The sequence below is a fragment of the Gastrolobium bilobum genome, unplaced genomic scaffold (genome assembly GCF_033153095.1).
Source record: "Gastrolobium bilobum isolate Gb01-03AN ecotype WA unplaced genomic scaffold, APGP_CSIRO_Gbil_v1 utg8260, whole genome shotgun sequence".
Lineage (NCBI taxonomy): Eukaryota > Viridiplantae > Streptophyta > Magnoliopsida > Fabales > Fabaceae > Gastrolobium > Gastrolobium bilobum.
In genome coordinates, this window is record NW_026899532.1 from 484983 (window position 1) to 504134 (window position 19152).

The 19152-nt window shown below is 29.9% G+C and overlaps 2 protein-coding genes across 2 annotated transcripts; one reads left to right on the forward strand and one right to left on the reverse strand.

Annotated features, from left to right (window-relative positions):
• The first annotated feature begins 2597 nt into the window (after positions 1-2597).
• LOC133291003 (probable choline kinase 1) lies at positions 2598-7141 on the forward strand. The gene is made up of 8 exons (XM_061489167.1): positions 2598-2851; positions 3042-3418; positions 4990-5111; positions 5195-5390; positions 5756-5873; positions 5986-6033; positions 6366-6466; positions 6752-7141. The coding sequence occupies exons 2-8, from the start codon at positions 3065-3067 to the stop codon at positions 6899-6901; spliced, it is 1089 nt and encodes a 362-aa protein (XP_061345151.1). The 5' UTR covers positions 2598-2851; positions 3042-3064; the 3' UTR covers positions 6902-7141.
• A 3509-nt stretch (positions 7142-10650) lies between these two features.
• Positions 10651-16640, reverse strand: LOC133291032 (probable aquaporin NIP5-1). The gene is made up of 4 exons (XM_061489212.1): positions 16419-16640; positions 12166-12585; positions 11992-12053; positions 10651-10846 (listed from the first exon to the last, which is right to left on the reverse strand). The coding sequence occupies exons 1-4, from the start codon at positions 16638-16640 to the stop codon at positions 10651-10653; spliced, it is 900 nt and encodes a 299-aa protein (XP_061345196.1).
• Between the last annotated feature and the right edge of the window lie 2512 nt (positions 16641-19152).

Consider the following 19152-nt stretch of genomic DNA (forward strand, 5'->3'; position numbering starts at 1 on the left):
TTTTTTTGTTAATGTTATGTAGTCCCATTTGTTTAATTGTTTACCTAGCTACTCATATATTATTGAGGTCACACGAATTTCATTCATTAGTTTGACTAATGAAAAATTTGTACCAACAATTATTCATTCGAGTGGTAAAGTACAATTTCCTTAATTAGAAATTTTGAAATTTTTTTTTTTTTTTTTTTTGATAACAAAATTTTGAATTTTTTAATGGTACATTAATCTCACTTATTCACTTAACTACATTTACTCTACCACTCATTTGTTCTTAACATCACATTATTCTCACTTATATACCTATCACTCAATAGTTACTCAAAATGTACAAATTAGCATGGCGAATATATTGATATTGTATATGTAAAAGGAGCTTGGTGACTGATGTGCATATCAAGGAGTGCGACACCGTCACAATAAAATTGTGTGGTTATGAATTTATGACATGTGCTGGTAGGTCCACACAGAATAAATGAGTTTGTCGTTGGACTTATCTACCGTCCATTTGTCCAATCAAAGCGCTTTCTTTTTTCGTTCATAACCAAATGAATAATTGAAATATTGACGTAAAAATATGATAAATCCCTTTCATTAAAAATATTTATTTCGTTATAAAATTTTCCTTTCAGTTAATATCAGGTATTTGATTAAAATATCTCAAGATATTATTATTTAATACAATATAAACTATAAAGACAACCCATCCAAAAACTATCAATTATAAATTTATAATACTATTTCAAATTCAACCGTCCATGTCCATCTACATTATTGTAACCTTCTCCATATACCATACCATTAAAAAGTGTTCATTAACTTCTATTACCTGCAAAAAGATATTTATTTATTTATTATTTGTTTACTTATTTATTTTATATAAACTATAAAAATATATTCCCTTGAAGCCGTGTTGGCTGATTCCAAACGGCTTTAATTACACACGTCTCATGGAGAACACGGTCCACGTCGGAGACAAATTTGACTCCCCTTATTCTTCTTTATCTTTTTTTTTTCCCTCTCACAATGATAAAGTTCAATTTTTTAATATAAAAAATTCAATTTAAAATTACTAACCTGAACTTTTCCAATAATAAATTTCAATTTTATTTCGGAACGCGAGATTATAATAGTTTTAAAAGCAAGGAAAACTAAATGAGAAGGCTATACATTTTTTATATTACAAAGAGCAATATTATAATATAACTTGTATGTTAAGTCATGTGTGAATGAGACTAATTTGTGTCCATCCAAAGTGAATATATTCACATTGTATAAAAGTCTTCTTTTTTTTTCGGAAAAAATATTTTTGCAGTTAATGCAGATAAATTATCTGTATTTATTCTCAAAACGATGTCGTTTTGGTATTGAAATTTTAAAAAATTATAAATATAAAGACTATTATAACCCTGAAATAAATTAAAATTACAAAAACACCATGATTTTCGTCCCAAAACAACATCGTATTGAACTTACTGCAGATAATTTATCTGCAGTAACTGCAGAAAAAGTGAACTCTTTTTTTTCATACATAAACATAAATTTAATTTCGATGTAACGTCGGTCTTAAAAAAAACGTTAGTTCTTTATACATTGAGTCCCTATCATTTTATTTTTTTTCTTTTAAGTAATTTTCAATAAAGTTTTACATTTGTATCACTACATTATTAAAAAAATTTGACATATCTTAAAATTATCAATATAATAAAACGCATTAAATGAAAGATGATATAAGTATATACAGTAAATTTAATATGACGTTATTTTGGGATAAAAATCATGAAATTTTTATAATTTTAATTTATTTTAGAATTATTATAGACTTTATAGTTATAATTTTTTAATCTTTCAATCCTAAAATGATATTATTTAGAGAATAAATACAGATAACTTATCAGAAGTAATTGTAGAAATATTTTGGTGTTAAATGAAATATTAAATTGATATCTTGCCAAATGAAACTAAGGGATAGGATATTGTGACACACAAATAATGTTACGCACAATGTTATGACCACATCTTAACCGTTGTTTTCCGCCAATCGACGGTTATCATTTTTCAAATCAAACTCATTAATTAATTATTAATTCGCAAAAGTAATTGTAGAAATATTTTGGTGTTAAATGAAATATTAAATTGATATCTTGCCAAATGAAACTAAGGGATAGGATATTGTGACACACAAATAATGTTACGCACAATGTTATGATCACATCTTAACCGTTGATTTCTGCCAATCAACGGTTATCATTTTTCAAATCAAACTCATTAATTAATTATTAATTCGTAATAAATGATAGTCGTTGATTGACGGAAATCAACGGTTAAGATATGGTCGTAACATTGTGCGTAACATTATTTGTGTGTCACAGTATCCTATCCCATCAAAGTAATCATTAATGTATTGCAAAGAATCTGAATTTTTTTAATTGTTTACTGTTCGTGGATTTTGCTTAGTTTGTAGTTATCTGAAATTTGACTAGTAGATTAATAGGAAATCTTTGACTTTAATTAGCAGAAAACGTGTATCTTCTCTATATATACAACGTTAGTGTCCGAGTCACATTACCAAACTCAAGCTGCATTTCTTGCACACCTTACTCTGCTTCTGCTTCTTCTTCTTCTTCCGTCAGTTCCCAAGTCTCAAGAATTTTTCTTTTTCACTTTTATTAAACCCTTTTGATTATCCTTCACGGATTGTTGATTCCTCATACTTTTTATCAACTGGGTTTTCTAAAAGTTCCTGTCTTTTTCACGCAATCTTCACTGCAGGAGGTTATTTTCAAACTTTTTTTTTTTTTTTTTGCAACAACATTTCCCCTGTTTTCGAACTCTGAACTTCTCTGTTTCGTAGGTGAGTTTCTAAAACACCCAATTCTACTTTTCTTTTAAATTTTTTTCAATTATCTCATTAAGGGTAATCGATTTATGATGTTTTCTCGCAATTGGGTTATCAAAGATTGTGTCTTTTTCCATGAGTTCGTGCATGCTCGAAATCACTTAACTAAACTCTATGTTTAAGTTTCCTCTTTCTTTTTTTTCAGCCCAAGAAATCGTTCGTCAAAGAATGGCCATAAAGACAATTGAATTGTTGAAAGGGAGTGTGTCCCAGGAAGAGATAATGGAAGTTCTTGCTGCGGTGGCTTCGGATTTGGGGGATGTGATCGATGATGTGAACAACTTGCAAGTGATTCCATTGAAGGGTGCAATGACCAATGAGGTTTTCCAGATAAACTGGCCAACCAAAAATGGTAGTGATCTCAGAAAGGTTCTGGTTCGCTTATATGGTGAAGGTGTTGAAGTTTTCTTTGACAGGGATGAAGAAATTCGAACGTTTGAGTGCATTTCAAAGCACGGTCAGGGTCCACGCCTTCTTGGCCGGTTCACCTCTGGCCGAGTTGAGGAGTTTATTCATGCCAGGGTATGTGATTGTGTTCTTTTTTCAATACTTTACTTTTTTAAAAATGAAAATGAATAATCTAACATGATAGGTTCAGAAATTTATCCTTGATAGGCACGTTATATTATATAATTGGAGTTAGATTTTGATCCAGTGTTTTTGTCATATTTTTGCATCATCACCCAATCATGTTTTGGCGCATCATCAGAAAAAGAAAACTTTGACTATATCTATGGTTTTTGTCATGGTCAGTTTGAAAGTTAATTAGATTTTTTTCCTCTCCATTTTACTTTTTTTTTTTTTTTTTTGGTGAGCTCTCTCCATTTTACTTCATTCTTTAGTCAAAGAGCTTTTCCTTGGACTGGTGTTTCCTTTTTCTTATTTTATTCCCTTCATCCGTTGGAGCAATGGAGGGTTAACATTGCCTGTTAGTTGTTTAGGATTAATTAGCTAAGAAGCATCTTCAAGAAATTCAATTGAATGGTGTGGAGCCAATGACATGGGATCAGGTGCTCTTAGGTGCTTCTTTTACCATTCTTTTTTCTCTAATTCCTTTTCTGTATGTTATTTTTTCTATTAATAATAAAGAAATATACTAAAACAATATGTTAATCGAAGGGAATGTGGAACTTTTTGTGCATATATGGAAAGATCAGACTTGTGAAGTCTTATTATTTCCTGTCTATTTCACTCATTCAAATGCTCATTAACAAATATAGTACTAATACTTGATAAGCATTTAAGTAGTTGCCTGTTCTATAGGCATAGAAAATTCCAGCATAGCTTGTTAACTGTTGTATATTTTGGCACTACAATTTTTCAATTGCCATTTATATTCCCCTCAAACTTACAAAAGGCTTTTTCAAAATATACTTGATGGGGTTTTCTCTGTCAGAAACATACTGTTAACATTTATATTTGGCGCTTCTAGGGAGTATATGAACAATTTGCTTTGTCAATCCAACTAATAGATGATCCTTATGATCTTCTATATAAGACTATGGAAAGCAACACATAGACACTATAAAAGAAATGGAAGGATTTTTTTTATCTAAATCCAGATAAGACTAAAATACTGTTGATCTTGGATTGGACAAATAGATGAGTTTTAGGTTGAATAGCTCATTGTGATGACTGATGTATTTAAAATAGACACTTGTCTGCAATCAGCAGTGCCATTCAGAGGTTTGATCATGGAAATTCACTCAAGTCTATCTATTCTAAAGGAGAAAAATATGTTGAACAAATTTAGACTTGACAATCTAAACATTTGAGTTCCAAAGGTGAATAAAATAATTTAGCAATAAATTGATTAAAATTATATTTCAGCCATATAACTCGGTAGGCCTCATTAATATGTCAACTATGGACTATGGTATTCCTTGAGGCCTTCCAGTCAGTGATTTTATCCTGTTTAATCTCTTTCTTTTTATCTGCTGTTGATGTCACTTTCTATTTCCCAATGGATTAAAACCAATTGAAGGAGTCATAGGAAATCAAAGAAGATGAATTTGACATGCAGTGTTATTTACGTTCCTAGTATGAGAATTGTTCCTAACATGTTTTTTTCTTTTCTTATTTTGGCCTTTTAGACTCTCTCGGCTGCTGACCTTCATGACGTTGAAATATCTGCTTTGATAGCATCTAAGATGAGGAAGTTCCATAATCTTCATATGCCTGGTGCAAAAAAGGCTCAGATTTGGGAGAGAATGAGGTAAATTATAGATCAGATCAATCTTAAAATTAATTTTTATTGCTATGCAGAATATTAAATGCCCTCCATATGTTATTTACTAGGAATTGGCTTTCTGAAGCCAAAAGTTTGTGCTCCCCAAAGGATACAAAACTTTTTGGCTTGGACAGTCTGGACGAGGAAATAAATATTCTAGAGAAGAAATTATCTGAAGAATATCAAGAGATTGGTTTTTGTCACAACGACCTGCAATATGGTAACATAATGATGGATGAAGAGACAAGATCAATCACTATAATTGTAAGTTGTGGTTATATATTCTTTGCCTGTGGTCTTTTGGATACATCTTTTTAAAATTTGTACGGCCATGCTAAGAACCTGCTAGTTACTTCTATTAGAGTTAAACGTTGAAATGGAAATTTTCTATCTCTTGGTGAACATTACTTTCTAATTCTGCCTCTTAGAAGGTGACCTGAACCTATTGTTCAACTCAATCTTTGGGTTTGGTATTTGCAGTGGTCTTGATTTATCTTATAATTTCTCTACCCATTGAAAGTTGTGCGTGCATAAGAATTATGAACTTATTTTCATCTTTCATCTTTCATCAGTCATCTTTTACATTACACTTGTTTTCTGTTCCTATTTTAATCTGTTTAATGATACAGGACTACGAATACGCCAGTTACAATCCAATTGCGTATGACCTAGCAAATCATTTCTGTGAAATGGTGGCAGATTACCATAGTGACACACCTCATGTTCTTGACTACAGTAAATATCCTGGTATTTTCACTGCCCAAATTACATTTCTACAATGATTATTTGGTGTTGCTATTTTATTTTTATTGAGATCACTCTGCTTTGCTAACACACCAATTTGGATATGGTTAATCAGGACTAGAGGAGCGTCAAATGTTTATCCGTATTTATCTCAGCTCTGAAGGTTAGTCCAATGACCTATTCACTCCATCAGTAATATGATTTAAAGAGATATAGATATATAGATAATTGCTATTAATCTATTGCAAGCTGATAAAAACCCTCAGTGAAATGAACAAATCAACTGTTCTATTAGGTTGACTTCTTATATCACTTCAGCTTACCTTATAGACTGTTTCTACACTTTTAGCATCTTCAATCCAAACCATCTTCAATATAAAGAAATAAGAAAGAACTATTCCTCTTCACTTTATAGGCTTGCATATGCATAAATGCAAGGAATACAAAAACTCTTACATATCTCTCAAATTTATTTTGGCAACTTGTTGTACACAGGCAAGAAAGCAAGCAATGCTAAAGTGAACCGGTTAGTGAATGCTTCAGAAAAATACACTCTTGCAAGCCATGTATTTTGGGGCTTGTGGGGGCTTATTTCGGTAAGGTTTTTATTTTCATTTGTTGTTTCTAAAGAGGGTTACTTGAGGGCGAGCCTTGGAGCAGCGGTAAGATTGCTCCTTGTGATCGGAAGGTCACAAATTTGAGTTTAGGAAACAGCTTCTTTGCAAAAATGCAAGGGTAAAGCTGTGTACAATCGACTCTCACTTTAGACCTCACAAGTGAAGGAGTCTTGTGCACTAGGGTTTGTCTTTTATTCTAAAGAGGGTTACTTGTGGCTGTTAGCTTAGTATGCTCATAGATGTTTTGCTTGTAATTAATTGCAGAGTTACGTGAATAAAATTGACTTTGACTACAAGGAGTATGCAAGGCAAAGGTTTCAGCAATACCGGTTAAGAAAGCCTACTTTACTGGACTCACCAAGCATCTTTTCCCAAGACGGAACTGTGAATGGTTCGCTGGCATACTACACGTGATTGCTTCTGATGTCTTAGTCAAGCTATATATCTTAGTATATAATTTATTAATAACATCTAAAGGCATGATATATATGCTGCACCATATCTTAGTATATAATTTATTAATAACATCTAAAGGCATGATATATATGCTGCACCATATCTGTAAATAATATCTAATCACCAACAATGTGTGATGAGTTTCTGATAAATTTTAATTAAAGTTTGTTTTATCAATCCCTCTCTTTTGGGATTGAGTTGGGGTTGAAATTGAGAATGAGTGGTTTTTGTTGTTTGAAATAGCTTACCACTTTACTTGCATAAAGAACAAGATCGATGGGGTATGAATTTAGGCAGATCTACCAGATTTGTTCTTCCATCCTTACACATGAAATAATGGTTGAGGTTATGATCTGGTATTAACCACTTTGACTACACTTTCTTAATGGTGCATATATTATTTACCTATTTGTTGTTTTAATAAAACCTAAATTGATTAAATTGTCTCGTCTAACAAGGTTTGCCCTCTTCTCTTTTAATGGAAATTTTTGTCCAGAGTAAATTAGGAGAGAGTTATATTCACAAACTTTTTATTTACAAACTATACTATGTTCTTCCGGGAAAATACTAGGTCACACTATTTTCTCCCGGGGAATACATAGTATAATTTGCAAAAATTTATAAACAAATTTTTTTCCGAATAAATTATATTCTACTATTTTGAAGTTTGTAAATAATAAGAAATTTCAAATTTGGTCTTAAATTCAATATTATTCTATTTTTTATCCTAATAATAATTTTTTAAGATTAATCAAGGATTTATTTTTACAAAATAAATTTTATTTTTAAATTATATATATATCCTAATAATAATTTTTTAAGATTAATCAAGGATTTATTTTTACAAAATAAATTTTATTTTTAAATTATATATATGTGTGTGTGTGTAAAATGTCATTAAAAGTATATTTTATACATGTATTTTTTCTAGTCTAGCTAGTATTATTTATTTTACTCAAATAAATAATTAATATATCATAAATGATATACAATGTAAAAACCAGTTTAGTTTTATTTTTTTTTTTGTGTATGGATAATATGAATTATTTTAATAATTGTTGTTAATAAGAATGACAAAATATTCCTTTAGTGAAAGAGGATTCTACACGATAAGTTAGATATGGAGAAAAATTTGATGTTCGGAATCTCAATTTTTAAAAATATAATTTTTATATTCAGTTTATGATAATATCTGAAAACTTAAAATTTAAAAAAATTTAATTTTTCGAGAATTCAAAAAAATTCGTGTACCAAATTACCCTAAGTTAACAACAAACGTAAATGTATCTTCATTTTGTAAACAGATACTGCAATACTTGACCCTACTGCAGCTGAGTTGGCAGATTCAGAAGCACTAAACCCAAAATATCTGTATTGGAGGGTCCATTAAAAGATTCAACAAAGTACATACTATATCTCCAAAATAAGAAAAAAACAAAGTACATACTATTATGATTTTCCGCCATTTGCTTTTTATCCTCTAGCCTGTGCCCTGTGTCACTATCGTGCTTCTAGAATTATTTTTTCTTTCAACCTTTTTTTTTCTCAGTAAATGACTTTTTCAAGCAACAAATTAATGTTAAATCATTAACACTAGAATTAAGAATAAGGATAATATTAGTGGCATGTGATGTGTAATTAACATTATTTACACAGAAAATTTAATTATTAATATTGATATAAAATAAATAAACAATAATTATAGTCATATAAAAATGTTTTACGTATAAGTAATATTCCCAACAATCAATAACATCATATGATTTATGTATCAAAAAATAAATACATCATATGATGTTATATACTTAAAAATTAAAATTATTCGTCGGAAGTTAAAAGCTTTACTTTATATGTTGGCCAGACGGCTTTTTGATTCTTATAACTCTTTATTAATAATTAATTACTAAATTGACCTTCATTATAAATTATTTAAAAAATTTAACCCCCTCAAAAAACATAACATTAATCTGTCCTTGTTTGACCGTTGACCACCAAGCCTACCCGGGTACACCCCTTCCTACCCGGGTATTTTTTTTAAAAATTTGCCTACCCGACTAGGGAGGGGTGTACCCAGATATTGTTCTTGGCACTGGAAAATTGCTTGAATTATTTACCCGGATAGAGAGAGGTGTACTCGGATAAATCTCCACATCCTCATCTTCATTCTAAGTCATAAGTTTTTGCACATACACATATAAATTAGGTTTGCACCCTGCTGCTCTCATTTCTTCGAAAATTTTAATGGCAAACTCATCCCTTTCCGGCCTTCTCAAATTCTGACAAAAGGGTAGTGTAGGTAAAAACATTAGGCTGATCCCTTTCTCCAGCATTTGGGTTTTAAGCTCCAATGCTTCCCCCAACAAGCCACCTCTAGCATAAGCTGATATTAATGAATTGTAAGTTACATTGGTAGGGGAAAGCCCATTACTTTCCATCTCTTTAAGAACCTGCATAGCCTTCTTGGGGCGTCTGGACTTGCCAAAAACATCCAATAATGCATTATATGTAACCTTGTCAGGAGCGAATCCCGCTAACTTCATCTGGTCAAACAGGTGGACAACTCTTCATACAAAGAACCGCGACGACAACAACTAATAAGTGTACAAATTAATAAGATTTCTCGTTTAATTTAGCATGTAGTCCTCCTAGTTATCACTGGACATGGAACTTATTTCATGTGTATGTGTGCAAAAACTTATGACTTAGAATGAAGATGAAGTTGTGGAGATTTATGGGTACATCCCTTCCTATCCGGGTAAATAATTCAAACAATTTCTCAGTGCTAAGAACCACCCCTCCCTACCCGGGTAGATTTGGTGGTCAACGGTCAAACATGGGCAGATTGGTATTATGTTTTTTTGAAAGGGTTAAATTTTTGAAATATTACAATAAAAATCAATTTGGTAATTAATTATTAATAAAGAGTTATAAGGGTCAAAAAAAACCCGACAGAGAATTCCGCTCCGCCAAAAGTCCACCTTATGTATCATATTAACAGCCGTTTGAATTGACTTAAAAAAAATTTGTCTTGATTAAAAAAAAAAATTGTTCAAAAAATAGTTTTTTTTTTTTTTTTAAGTTCGTATCCGAAAACAAATTAAACTTAGACGCTTTTTTTCTTATTTTAAATAAAATAACTTTTGGGATAAAAAAAATTCATCCAAACAAGTCCTGATAACCTAATAACCCTCCATGGCTTCACGAAGATATATTGTTGAAAAAATTTAACGCTTAAACTTTATTCCTTAGATAGGATATATTTTATAAACAGGGAGGAGTTTGGATTAAAATTCTTATCTTTATAGATACTTAATAACTAAATGCATGTAATATAGGTACGTATTAATAATTTTAGCTTATAGAGTACAAATAATTGCAAGTATTTGATTGCGTTTAAAAACACAATTTAAAAAAAAAAAATACAGACAAGAAAAAAAAAGAAGGAATTACAAAAAACATATTGTTAATATTAAGGCGCACAAATCACAATACAAAGAGTATGGCTGTAATCAGCCTTAAGAAGATGTACATCCACAAAACAAACACTCCATTACATAAATTACAACACAAAACAAACCACACCATTCACACTTTATTTCACACATTTAATCACAAGGAGTCCCCACGTTTTTTATTTAATTAGGTTGTATGATATCAAACAAGTAGAAGTGGGGGTGGAGGAAGAGCAGTGTTTTTGCTAGATGAATCTAGCGACGGAAGCTCCTAACCTGTCGTGGCGGTTCAGCCTCGTTGTCACGCAGCTTCACCAGCGTATAAACACCTGCACCAGCCAGAGCTCCAAGCGTTGGTGCCACCAAATATAACCATATATGCTTGTAATTTCCTGCTGCAACGGCTGGACCCAATGTGCGAACCGGATTCATCGAACCACCACTTGTTGGCCTAACAAAATATAACATCTCAATCATTCTTTAATCCTTCTTACTTACAAAAAATCATTAAATTTGTTATACATATATAGCACTAGGATTATCTTATGATATCACGAAGAGAAATATAATATAAAAGTTATTAATATTATTTTCTATAAATTTGAATTTTTGAGTTAAAATAATTTTTTATATGATATCAATATGATTAAGAGTCTGTTTGACACTTTTTTTTAAGCTAAAAAAAGTGCTTTAAAAAAAAAGTTACAAGCTAATTGATTATTATATAAAAAACTTTAACTTAGGACCCGTTTGGATGAACTTTTAAAAAAATAACTTTTTATGTATTGCTTTTTTTAAAAGGTAAAGTTATTTTACGTTTGGATATATGATCTGAAAATCACTTTTACATGAAAAAATTGTTTGGATGTTAAAATAAAATAAAAATACTTTTTATATAAAAAATTACAATAAAGGAAGCATGATCGTGGGATAAGGAGAGATAAAATATGTATGATAGGATAAGGTTAAAATGATATTTTAAAAATTTATATTATCTTTCAATTTCTATTTTTATTCAAAAGCAACCAACTACTGGCTATAAAAAAAAGCAGCATTTTAACTTTTATTTTAAATTTTTCTTTTTTAAAAAGTTGTTATCCAAACAGCTAAAAATTCTCAAAAGGACTTTTATTTATAAAAAAACAACTTTTTTAGAAATAAAAGTTCATCCAAACGGGCACTTAAAAGCTGTTCATTTCAAAAAAAAATACACATTTCAAAAAAAGCTAAAATAACTTAAAAAAGAAGGAGTTTTTGAAGTTTTTTCTTTCATTGTAAAAAAGGCTCTTTTTATTATTAAGTGATTTTGTAAAAATCTGTTTGATGTAACTTTTACTTATAAGAAGAAAAGAAGTTAAAAAAAATCTCTAGTGATAACAAGTTGAATTCTATAATAAAAAGTAAGGGGTTTGTTTTCCTTTTGTTAAGAAAATAATATCATTTTCCTACGCACAAATACAGAGAGGAAAGAAAAAAAAATGATAAGAGAAAATAAAAAAAGTGGAACCTATGTGTTTTTGTATGTTGTAAAAAAGTGATACTATTTTTTTACAACATGATACTCGTTTTTTCCATAAAATAATGAAGGTTACTTACCCTGATATGAGAATGTTGAGCAAAACTGTAGCCCCAACAGCAATACCTGCCAATTCACCAACCTGCATACCCACCATCAAATCCATTATAAAAAAAAAAAAAAAATAAACTAAGGAAAGAAAAACAAATGTAGAACTATTGGATCATGAATTACAATAAGTGAAATGAACCCACCGCACGAGTATCAGTAGCAACAGCAGTGACCACAAACAAGAGAATAAAAGTGATTATAAACTCAGTTGCAAAAGCTTGGGAAACGCTGACAGATGGGACAGTGACACCACCAGAGAGATAAGGATGATAAACACCTTTGAGAGCATAACACGCACATATTGAAGCAGAGACTTGTGCTGCTATGTATGCTGGCACATGTGCCCAAGGGAAATGCCGGAAAGTTGCAAATGCAATGGTGAGAGATGGGTTAAGGTGTGCACCAGATATGTGACCAATTGAGAGTATTATGAACATCACTGTTAATCCTGCACAAGCTGCATTCCCCATTAGAGTCTCTGCTCCATTGTACTTGTTGTTCACTATAGGTCCAGCAGTTGCTGCAAATATCAATATGAACGTTCCCACAAACTCTGCTCCAATCTGTTCAACATTCCAACATTTGTTTAAATGTTCTATTTCTCTAATGTTGTTGGAGATAAGTATCTCTTACCATAAACACATATTGTGGTGGAGCTCACCACCCATTAAAGAAAGAAAAAAATGATGCACAACTTTTTACATGAGAGGAGAATAAAATAGTTATCTAATGTAAAGTGACACAATGATTTTCCTTTGTTTAATAGCCAATTCTAAGATGATGGGTCATGTTTATATCATAACTCCCGTTACAATTAAGTTTGTTCAAATTGAATTCTTTATGCAAGAATTAAGACAGTTCATGTGGTACAAATTGTACAATAAAAAAGTTGTATCAAAGTGTAGTACTTTAATAATATATGTATATTATTACACTTTAATAAGTTGTGTCCTATTCCAAAATTTTATTAGAGATGAGCTATCAAACAGACTTATAAGTGCTTGTTTGGTTCATATATTTCTCGCTGGAAACGGAGAAATAACGCTTTCAGAGACACGTTTACAGGAAGTAAATGAGTTTATGCTTTGGACTTGCAATATGTGAAACAAATGGACTAACTCTATTTCGTTTTTTTTTTGTTTTATGTAACATCAAGCAGACTAACTCGGCTTCACCATGCAAAGCACAAACTCTTCGTAAGGCATGGACCTTAAGTAGTCTTGTTGGGCCAGCCCAAAAAAAATTTAACAGAATTTAATCAAAGTTTGTTAAGATTTAAAAGTAGTTATTGAATAAGTTATAATAATAAAATCACTCGTGTATCCAATAGTCAATAACAATGTTCACTCATTTTAACAAAAGATTTATGGCTCTTATTTTTATTATTGTTTAAGGGACAAGTTATATTTACAAACTTTTTTGTTTACAAATTACACTAAGTACGACCGGTCATACTTTAATCATGCAGTGTATAACCGGTCATACTTAGTGTAATTTGCAAAAAAAAATTGTAAACGAATACTATCCCATTTCTTAATGTTTACAAACATGTTCTTATTTGATCAACCACGATTGAATAGTTTGCGAAATTTTAAAGGGCTAAAATATAGCTTTTCTCAAAAATTTAACTCGCTCTTAATGTTTTTTCCAAAATATTGTCTAAATATATTTGAGGATACGTTATTTTATCTACTTTTTTCATGTTTACTTTATTTATCATTCTCCAACACCGTTAGATTAAAATTTTAAAATGAAAGAGACAAAATAAAGGTTAAATGAGATTCTAATCTAATAACGTTGAAAAGTGATTGATAAGATATGTATGAAAAAAATATAGATATAATAACTTATCTCATATATTTGATTGGAATCTTTAATTTGTTTTTTTAGTTAGCCACTTGAAGAAATAAAAACTTAATAAATAGAAATAATTGATTCGTGTAGTTTTTTAATTAATAGGAATATTTTATGCATGTAGCTGGATGGTGATGTATATATAGACAGAATTATTAATATCATCCACAGTACTTTGACTGTATTTATTATAGAGGTACACAGATAGGCTTAATAGGTTTGGAGCGATGCTCAATTCAAATTCAATTTAACGAAATTTTAACTTTTTTTAACTACCCATTATTTTTGTCTACTTATAAATTGGGGCATTGCTTCACAACCCGCTTTGGAAGCATTGTAATTTGTTGTTACATAATAGGCTAACATAAAAAAAATAAAAATTATTTCTACCATATTCACATAAAAAAGAATAATTTTTATCAACATTTTTATTTTATTTTCCCTCACAGTAAACTACCTCTTTTTATGAATGTAACAAAAACAATTATAATAATAGTAGAAATATTATCCCCTTATCATATAGAAGTAAAATTTATACTTATTAGTTTCACATATTATTTAGATTTAATTTTTTAACTTCAAAATATCAGTTTTTCATTACAAATTTAGATTAAAATATTAGATTAAATTTTAATTACATATTTATTTTTAATCTATATATTTATATGTTTATCATTTAGTTTTAATTTTAAAATTTAAATGTCAAATAATCTAATCTTATATTAGCATATACTAAGCTAATCCAGTTTTTATAGAAAATGCTTTTGTTATAAAGTAAGGTGGAGTTTGATTTCTGTACAACAACCGATTTATGCCATCTCCATCCCAAAATAGTAAAAACATATAAATTAAGAAAAATAAAAATATCACGTTACATCACACAACTTCTTTTTCTTACCCGATTTATGCCAGATTCATTCTATTTTTTTTTTCTCTTGTTCTATACAGTGGGACCCATAATGCTTACGTGTCTATGACATGATATAAGAAGTGCCATACAATATTATATTTATAAAACTCATAAATTAAAAAAAACAAAACAAATAAATAACAGTGTTTGTCTACCAAAAAAATGACAGCATTTTACTTTTCTTTCTTGTCAATATTAATCATCGAAAAGATACTCTCTCTCTTATAAAGCGAAATTTATTCTATACATGAGATATATCTAAATGGGTATATATTTTTTTTATCAAAAAAGAGAAAGTTTTCTTTCTATTTTTTTTTTTTTTGATAACAAGTTTTCTTTCTATTTGATCCATATCATTTTAAGTATTTTCTATCAAATCCCAAATTTTTACTGTTTATGGACAGATGTATGATACATTACCAAAAAAATGATCTTAACCTTATAAACACGCAAAAACAATTATTTTATAGTAATTTATTAACTTTCATAAGCTTATTTTCTTAAACAAAAATATTCTGAACTTCCATAAATTTTATGGGTTTTGCTTATGTTATTTTATATGAGATAAATAACTTTTTTATACACACAAAAAAAAGTTGAGTCTCACTATTCTTTATTCTTTATTCTCTCTTCTTATTTATGAGTCTCACTTATAATTTAATTTCTACAACAACATGAAATAACTTTTTTATATTTTTCAAATTTTATATACAAATGTGGTATAGTCAATAAAAAAAAAATCAAAAGGCTGACAAGTATCTTGAAATTCGTGAAAAGTTTATAATAATAATTTTTATAATATAAGCCACACATCCTTAAAATAAGCAAAATTAATATAAAAATTTATTTATTTCAGTAATATAATAACAAGATAAAAAAATAATATATATAGGAGTTTGTTTTTCTCATATTGCGTGAGAAAACAAATTCTTTCTACACATATTATGAAAAGATGTGTCATTCATTTTTTTGTTTTTTGTTTTTTTAAATAGGTGAATCTCACACTTAATTTATTTATGACATGAACTTAAAATTTTCTTACATTTATTTTTCCCTATATCTAAACGATAGAAGATGAAAAAAATTGTAATAAAAACCATTATTGAACAATGAACACTCTCAATGATACATACATGTCCTAAAGCCAAACAAGCATTGTAACAGGGATGTGAATTTGAAAAAAATATATTTTATAATTATAAATAAATCAAGTCAAGTTCAGGTCAAGTTTTTATAAATAAGCCAAGTCAAATCTAGAATTTAGCACGTATCAGATTCATGGATCAAACCAAACTTAAAATATTTTTAATAAATTTAACTCATTTAACCTAAAGTTTAGCTTTGCTATTACACCTCTAATAATAAATCTACAACAATATATGAATCTTGAAACCCCCCCTATGAATATTGTGTGACCATACAAAAAAATCTCCTATTTTGCATGAATTTACATTTTTACTAGTATCCAATTCATGCACTTCTGACCAATATCACAAAAAACTAAAATTATGACAATGCTAGCTTGAAATTAAATGGAATTGCAGAGAGGGCATAAAGGGAAACAAAAATCTGAAAAATGTAAAGGAAATCGTTGACCAAAATAGGGGAGAGAGAGAGAGAGAGTTGTGTTACCTTTTGAGTGAGGGACACATTGGGAATTGGAACGCCAACAGAGAAATCAGTGAGGCACGAATTGCCCTTTGTCGGCAAACACTTGCACCTAGCCATTGTAAACGAGTCACGCTCGTGTGCCAGTGAGTCAACTCGCAGCGACGTGAATAGTGGCCCTCCTGGTGTATCCGGTGTTGCCGGCATCGACGCCGCCGTCGGCGTCCCTGTCTCCGATTCTGCCATTCCCTTTTTTTCAAAATTCACAAATACAAGTGAAATATAACTAGAAAAAGATAGATACTTGGATAAAATAGTGAATATACCAAAGGGTACACACTACATGATTTTCCAAATGTAAGGATAAAAAAAAATTATTTTTTTGGGTTTTTTTGTTTTGGGAGATTTTAAGGTACAAAGGGATAGTTTACATAATTGGAAGGTTTTTTATAAACGTGTTGCTAAGGAATGGAGGGAGAGAATGGACCCAGGTTTGGAAACTTAGGAGGAATTAATTAGAAAGATGAGCTATGCAATTGTGTGATTGGGAAATGGAGCATATATGGTTTTTGAAGTTTTAAGGATATTTTGGTGTATTTGTTCTTGTTAAGGTTGGAATGGAATCAAGGGAAACTTGTCATGATGGTTGTGATCCAACTTCGAAGTTGGAAAATAGAGGAAAAAGCAAAAGCGTTGTAGAAGGTGGAGGGAGAACCAAAAGTTGCGTAGGGTATGGTCGGAATTGTGAGTGGTCAACGAATGAGGGAGTGGTTTAGTATATGGATTTTAAAAATGGGTTGAGAAAGTGCCATGAATATTTAGTCGGTGAGCTCCTTGCATAATACATGATGATTACAGCACCAGTTTGATAATATCATGATGGTAAAGTCAAAGGCCTTGCATTATTGCTTCTTTTTTTTTATGTAATGATTCTATAGTATATGATGCTTTTTTTTTATATAATAATAAAGACAAATTATTCTTATATTATATAATGTTCATTTTTCCTAGTTACGTGTTTCCTACTTATATGAATATTTTTTAATTATAATTGGAGGTTATGGCGAAATACATCAAAGCAACTTCAACTTAATTCATCCTTCAAGCTGTCTCTACGAAGTATCAAGGTGAACATTTAAGGCATCGTGCATCGCACTGAAATGTTAAAATCTACCCTCGAACCTATACCAGCACTTGCACATTTGAATATTTAGATTACATTTGTATAATAGCTAATTATAATACTGAATTTAATCTATCATTTAATATGAAATAAAAAATTATATTCAAAATAAGTGTTACATTTCATGAAAATCGATTAATATAAATAACTATTATTAATAATTAAATTAAGCATAATATTATTTAGTTGAAGAATGCAGGTGAACAATACATATACATGAAACATTAAAAAAAAAAAAAAAAATCTTATTTTTTCACTTTTTGAGTTTTGAAGTAACGTACATTACTATATATTTTGACAATTATTTTAACAACTTCGTGCTTTCGGTTAATGACGCTAGCTAGATTCATCGCAGCCTGGCATTTTGGCTAAGTACCATCTTCCAAGGAACTCTAATTCCTATTATTAAATCCGTACGAATTAAATAACACACTATATCGGCTATATATAAAGTAATCAATGAATGTTATCGTGTGAAAGAACATCCAAGTTTCATGTCACGTCATGTTCAGTTACGATTTTTGTTTTTTCCTTTCCAACTCTATTATTAAATTTAAGAACCGGGTAGCTTCACCAGCGACCCAGATATAATACTGTATATCAAATAGGGAAGATAATATTTTTCCGAATAATGCCACGAGTGAGAAATCATTTTAACTCCTCCATAATTGTTATATGAAAATAAATGTAAGGTCCAAAATGAGATGTAAATAAATACAAGTCTAGTTTAATTAAACTTGCAAGATATTATATGCATGTAAATAAAAAATAAGTGTAGAAATGAGATATTGATATTTAATGTCATGGAGGGAATGTGGGTATATGCACAGGAGGAGGAGCACAGCATGGAGTTAAATAAAGTTGATCATTGTCAAAGAATCGTTTCGGTTGAACTATTCGTTGATTTGATATTACAGGAAATAGGTGTGGGACTCTGAGAAGCCACTGACCACTCTTTTTGCAATTTGCTCAAATAATTATGATCATTGGTAACTCTTTTTGCAAGTTGCATATTAAAAATCATGTTGGACTAGATGGACAGAAGGGATTGGAAATATATTATTTATGGGTTTTATAATTCTCATGTTGAAGCAGAATTGAAATCTCATGTTGTAGAGATAAAAAACATGTGAGACTCATGTGTTAGAAAAAATTATATGTAGGACCCATGTCAGCACGGAAATCGAAGGGTGGGTAGGAAAATTGTAATTCTCATGTTAAATGAGAATTATAAAACCCATTATTTATAACCCTATGCAAGTTATCAAGTCTTTTATTTTTTTTTTTAAATATTTCATTAGTTTATCGTTTCTTGATTAGTTCAATTCAGGGTGAGTTCAGGAATAAATTTTAAACCCCTTCTAAAGGTGATATACTTGAAGAGGATAGAATACATATTCTCACCTCAACTGCTCAGCTCTCATACGTCGACGACTGAACTATTATTATTTGATTGTTATCAAGTTTTTTTTTTTTTTTGGTAAACGTTATCAAGTCTTTTAACTCCTAATGAATTGATTATAAGTTATTTTTAACAGAATTTTTTTTTATATATTTTAAGTTGTGATATACCGA

Coding starts and splice junctions, on each gene's coding strand:
- LOC133291032 (XM_061489212.1), bottom strand. CDS start 16,640: ATGGCAGAATCGGAGACAGGGACGCCGACGGCGGCGTCGATGCCGGCA. Junction 12,054..12,165: donor TTGCTACTGATACTCGTGCG/GTGGGTTCATTT, acceptor GTGGGTATGCAG/GTTGGTGAATTGGCAGGTAT. Junction 10,847..11,991: donor CTCAACATTCTCATATCAGG/GTAAGTAACCTT, acceptor ATATTTTGTTAG/GCCAACAAGTGGTGGTTCGA.
- LOC133291003 (XM_061489167.1), top strand. CDS start 3,065: ATGGCCATAAAGACAATTGAATTGTTGAAAGGGAGTGTGTCCCAGGAA. Junction 3,419..4,989: donor AGGAGTTTATTCATGCCAGG/GTATGTGATTGT, acceptor TTGGCCTTTTAG/ACTCTCTCGGCTGCTGACCT. Junction 5,874..5,985: donor TGACTACAGTAAATATCCTG/GTATTTTCACTG, acceptor ATGGTTAATCAG/GACTAGAGGAGCGTCAAATG.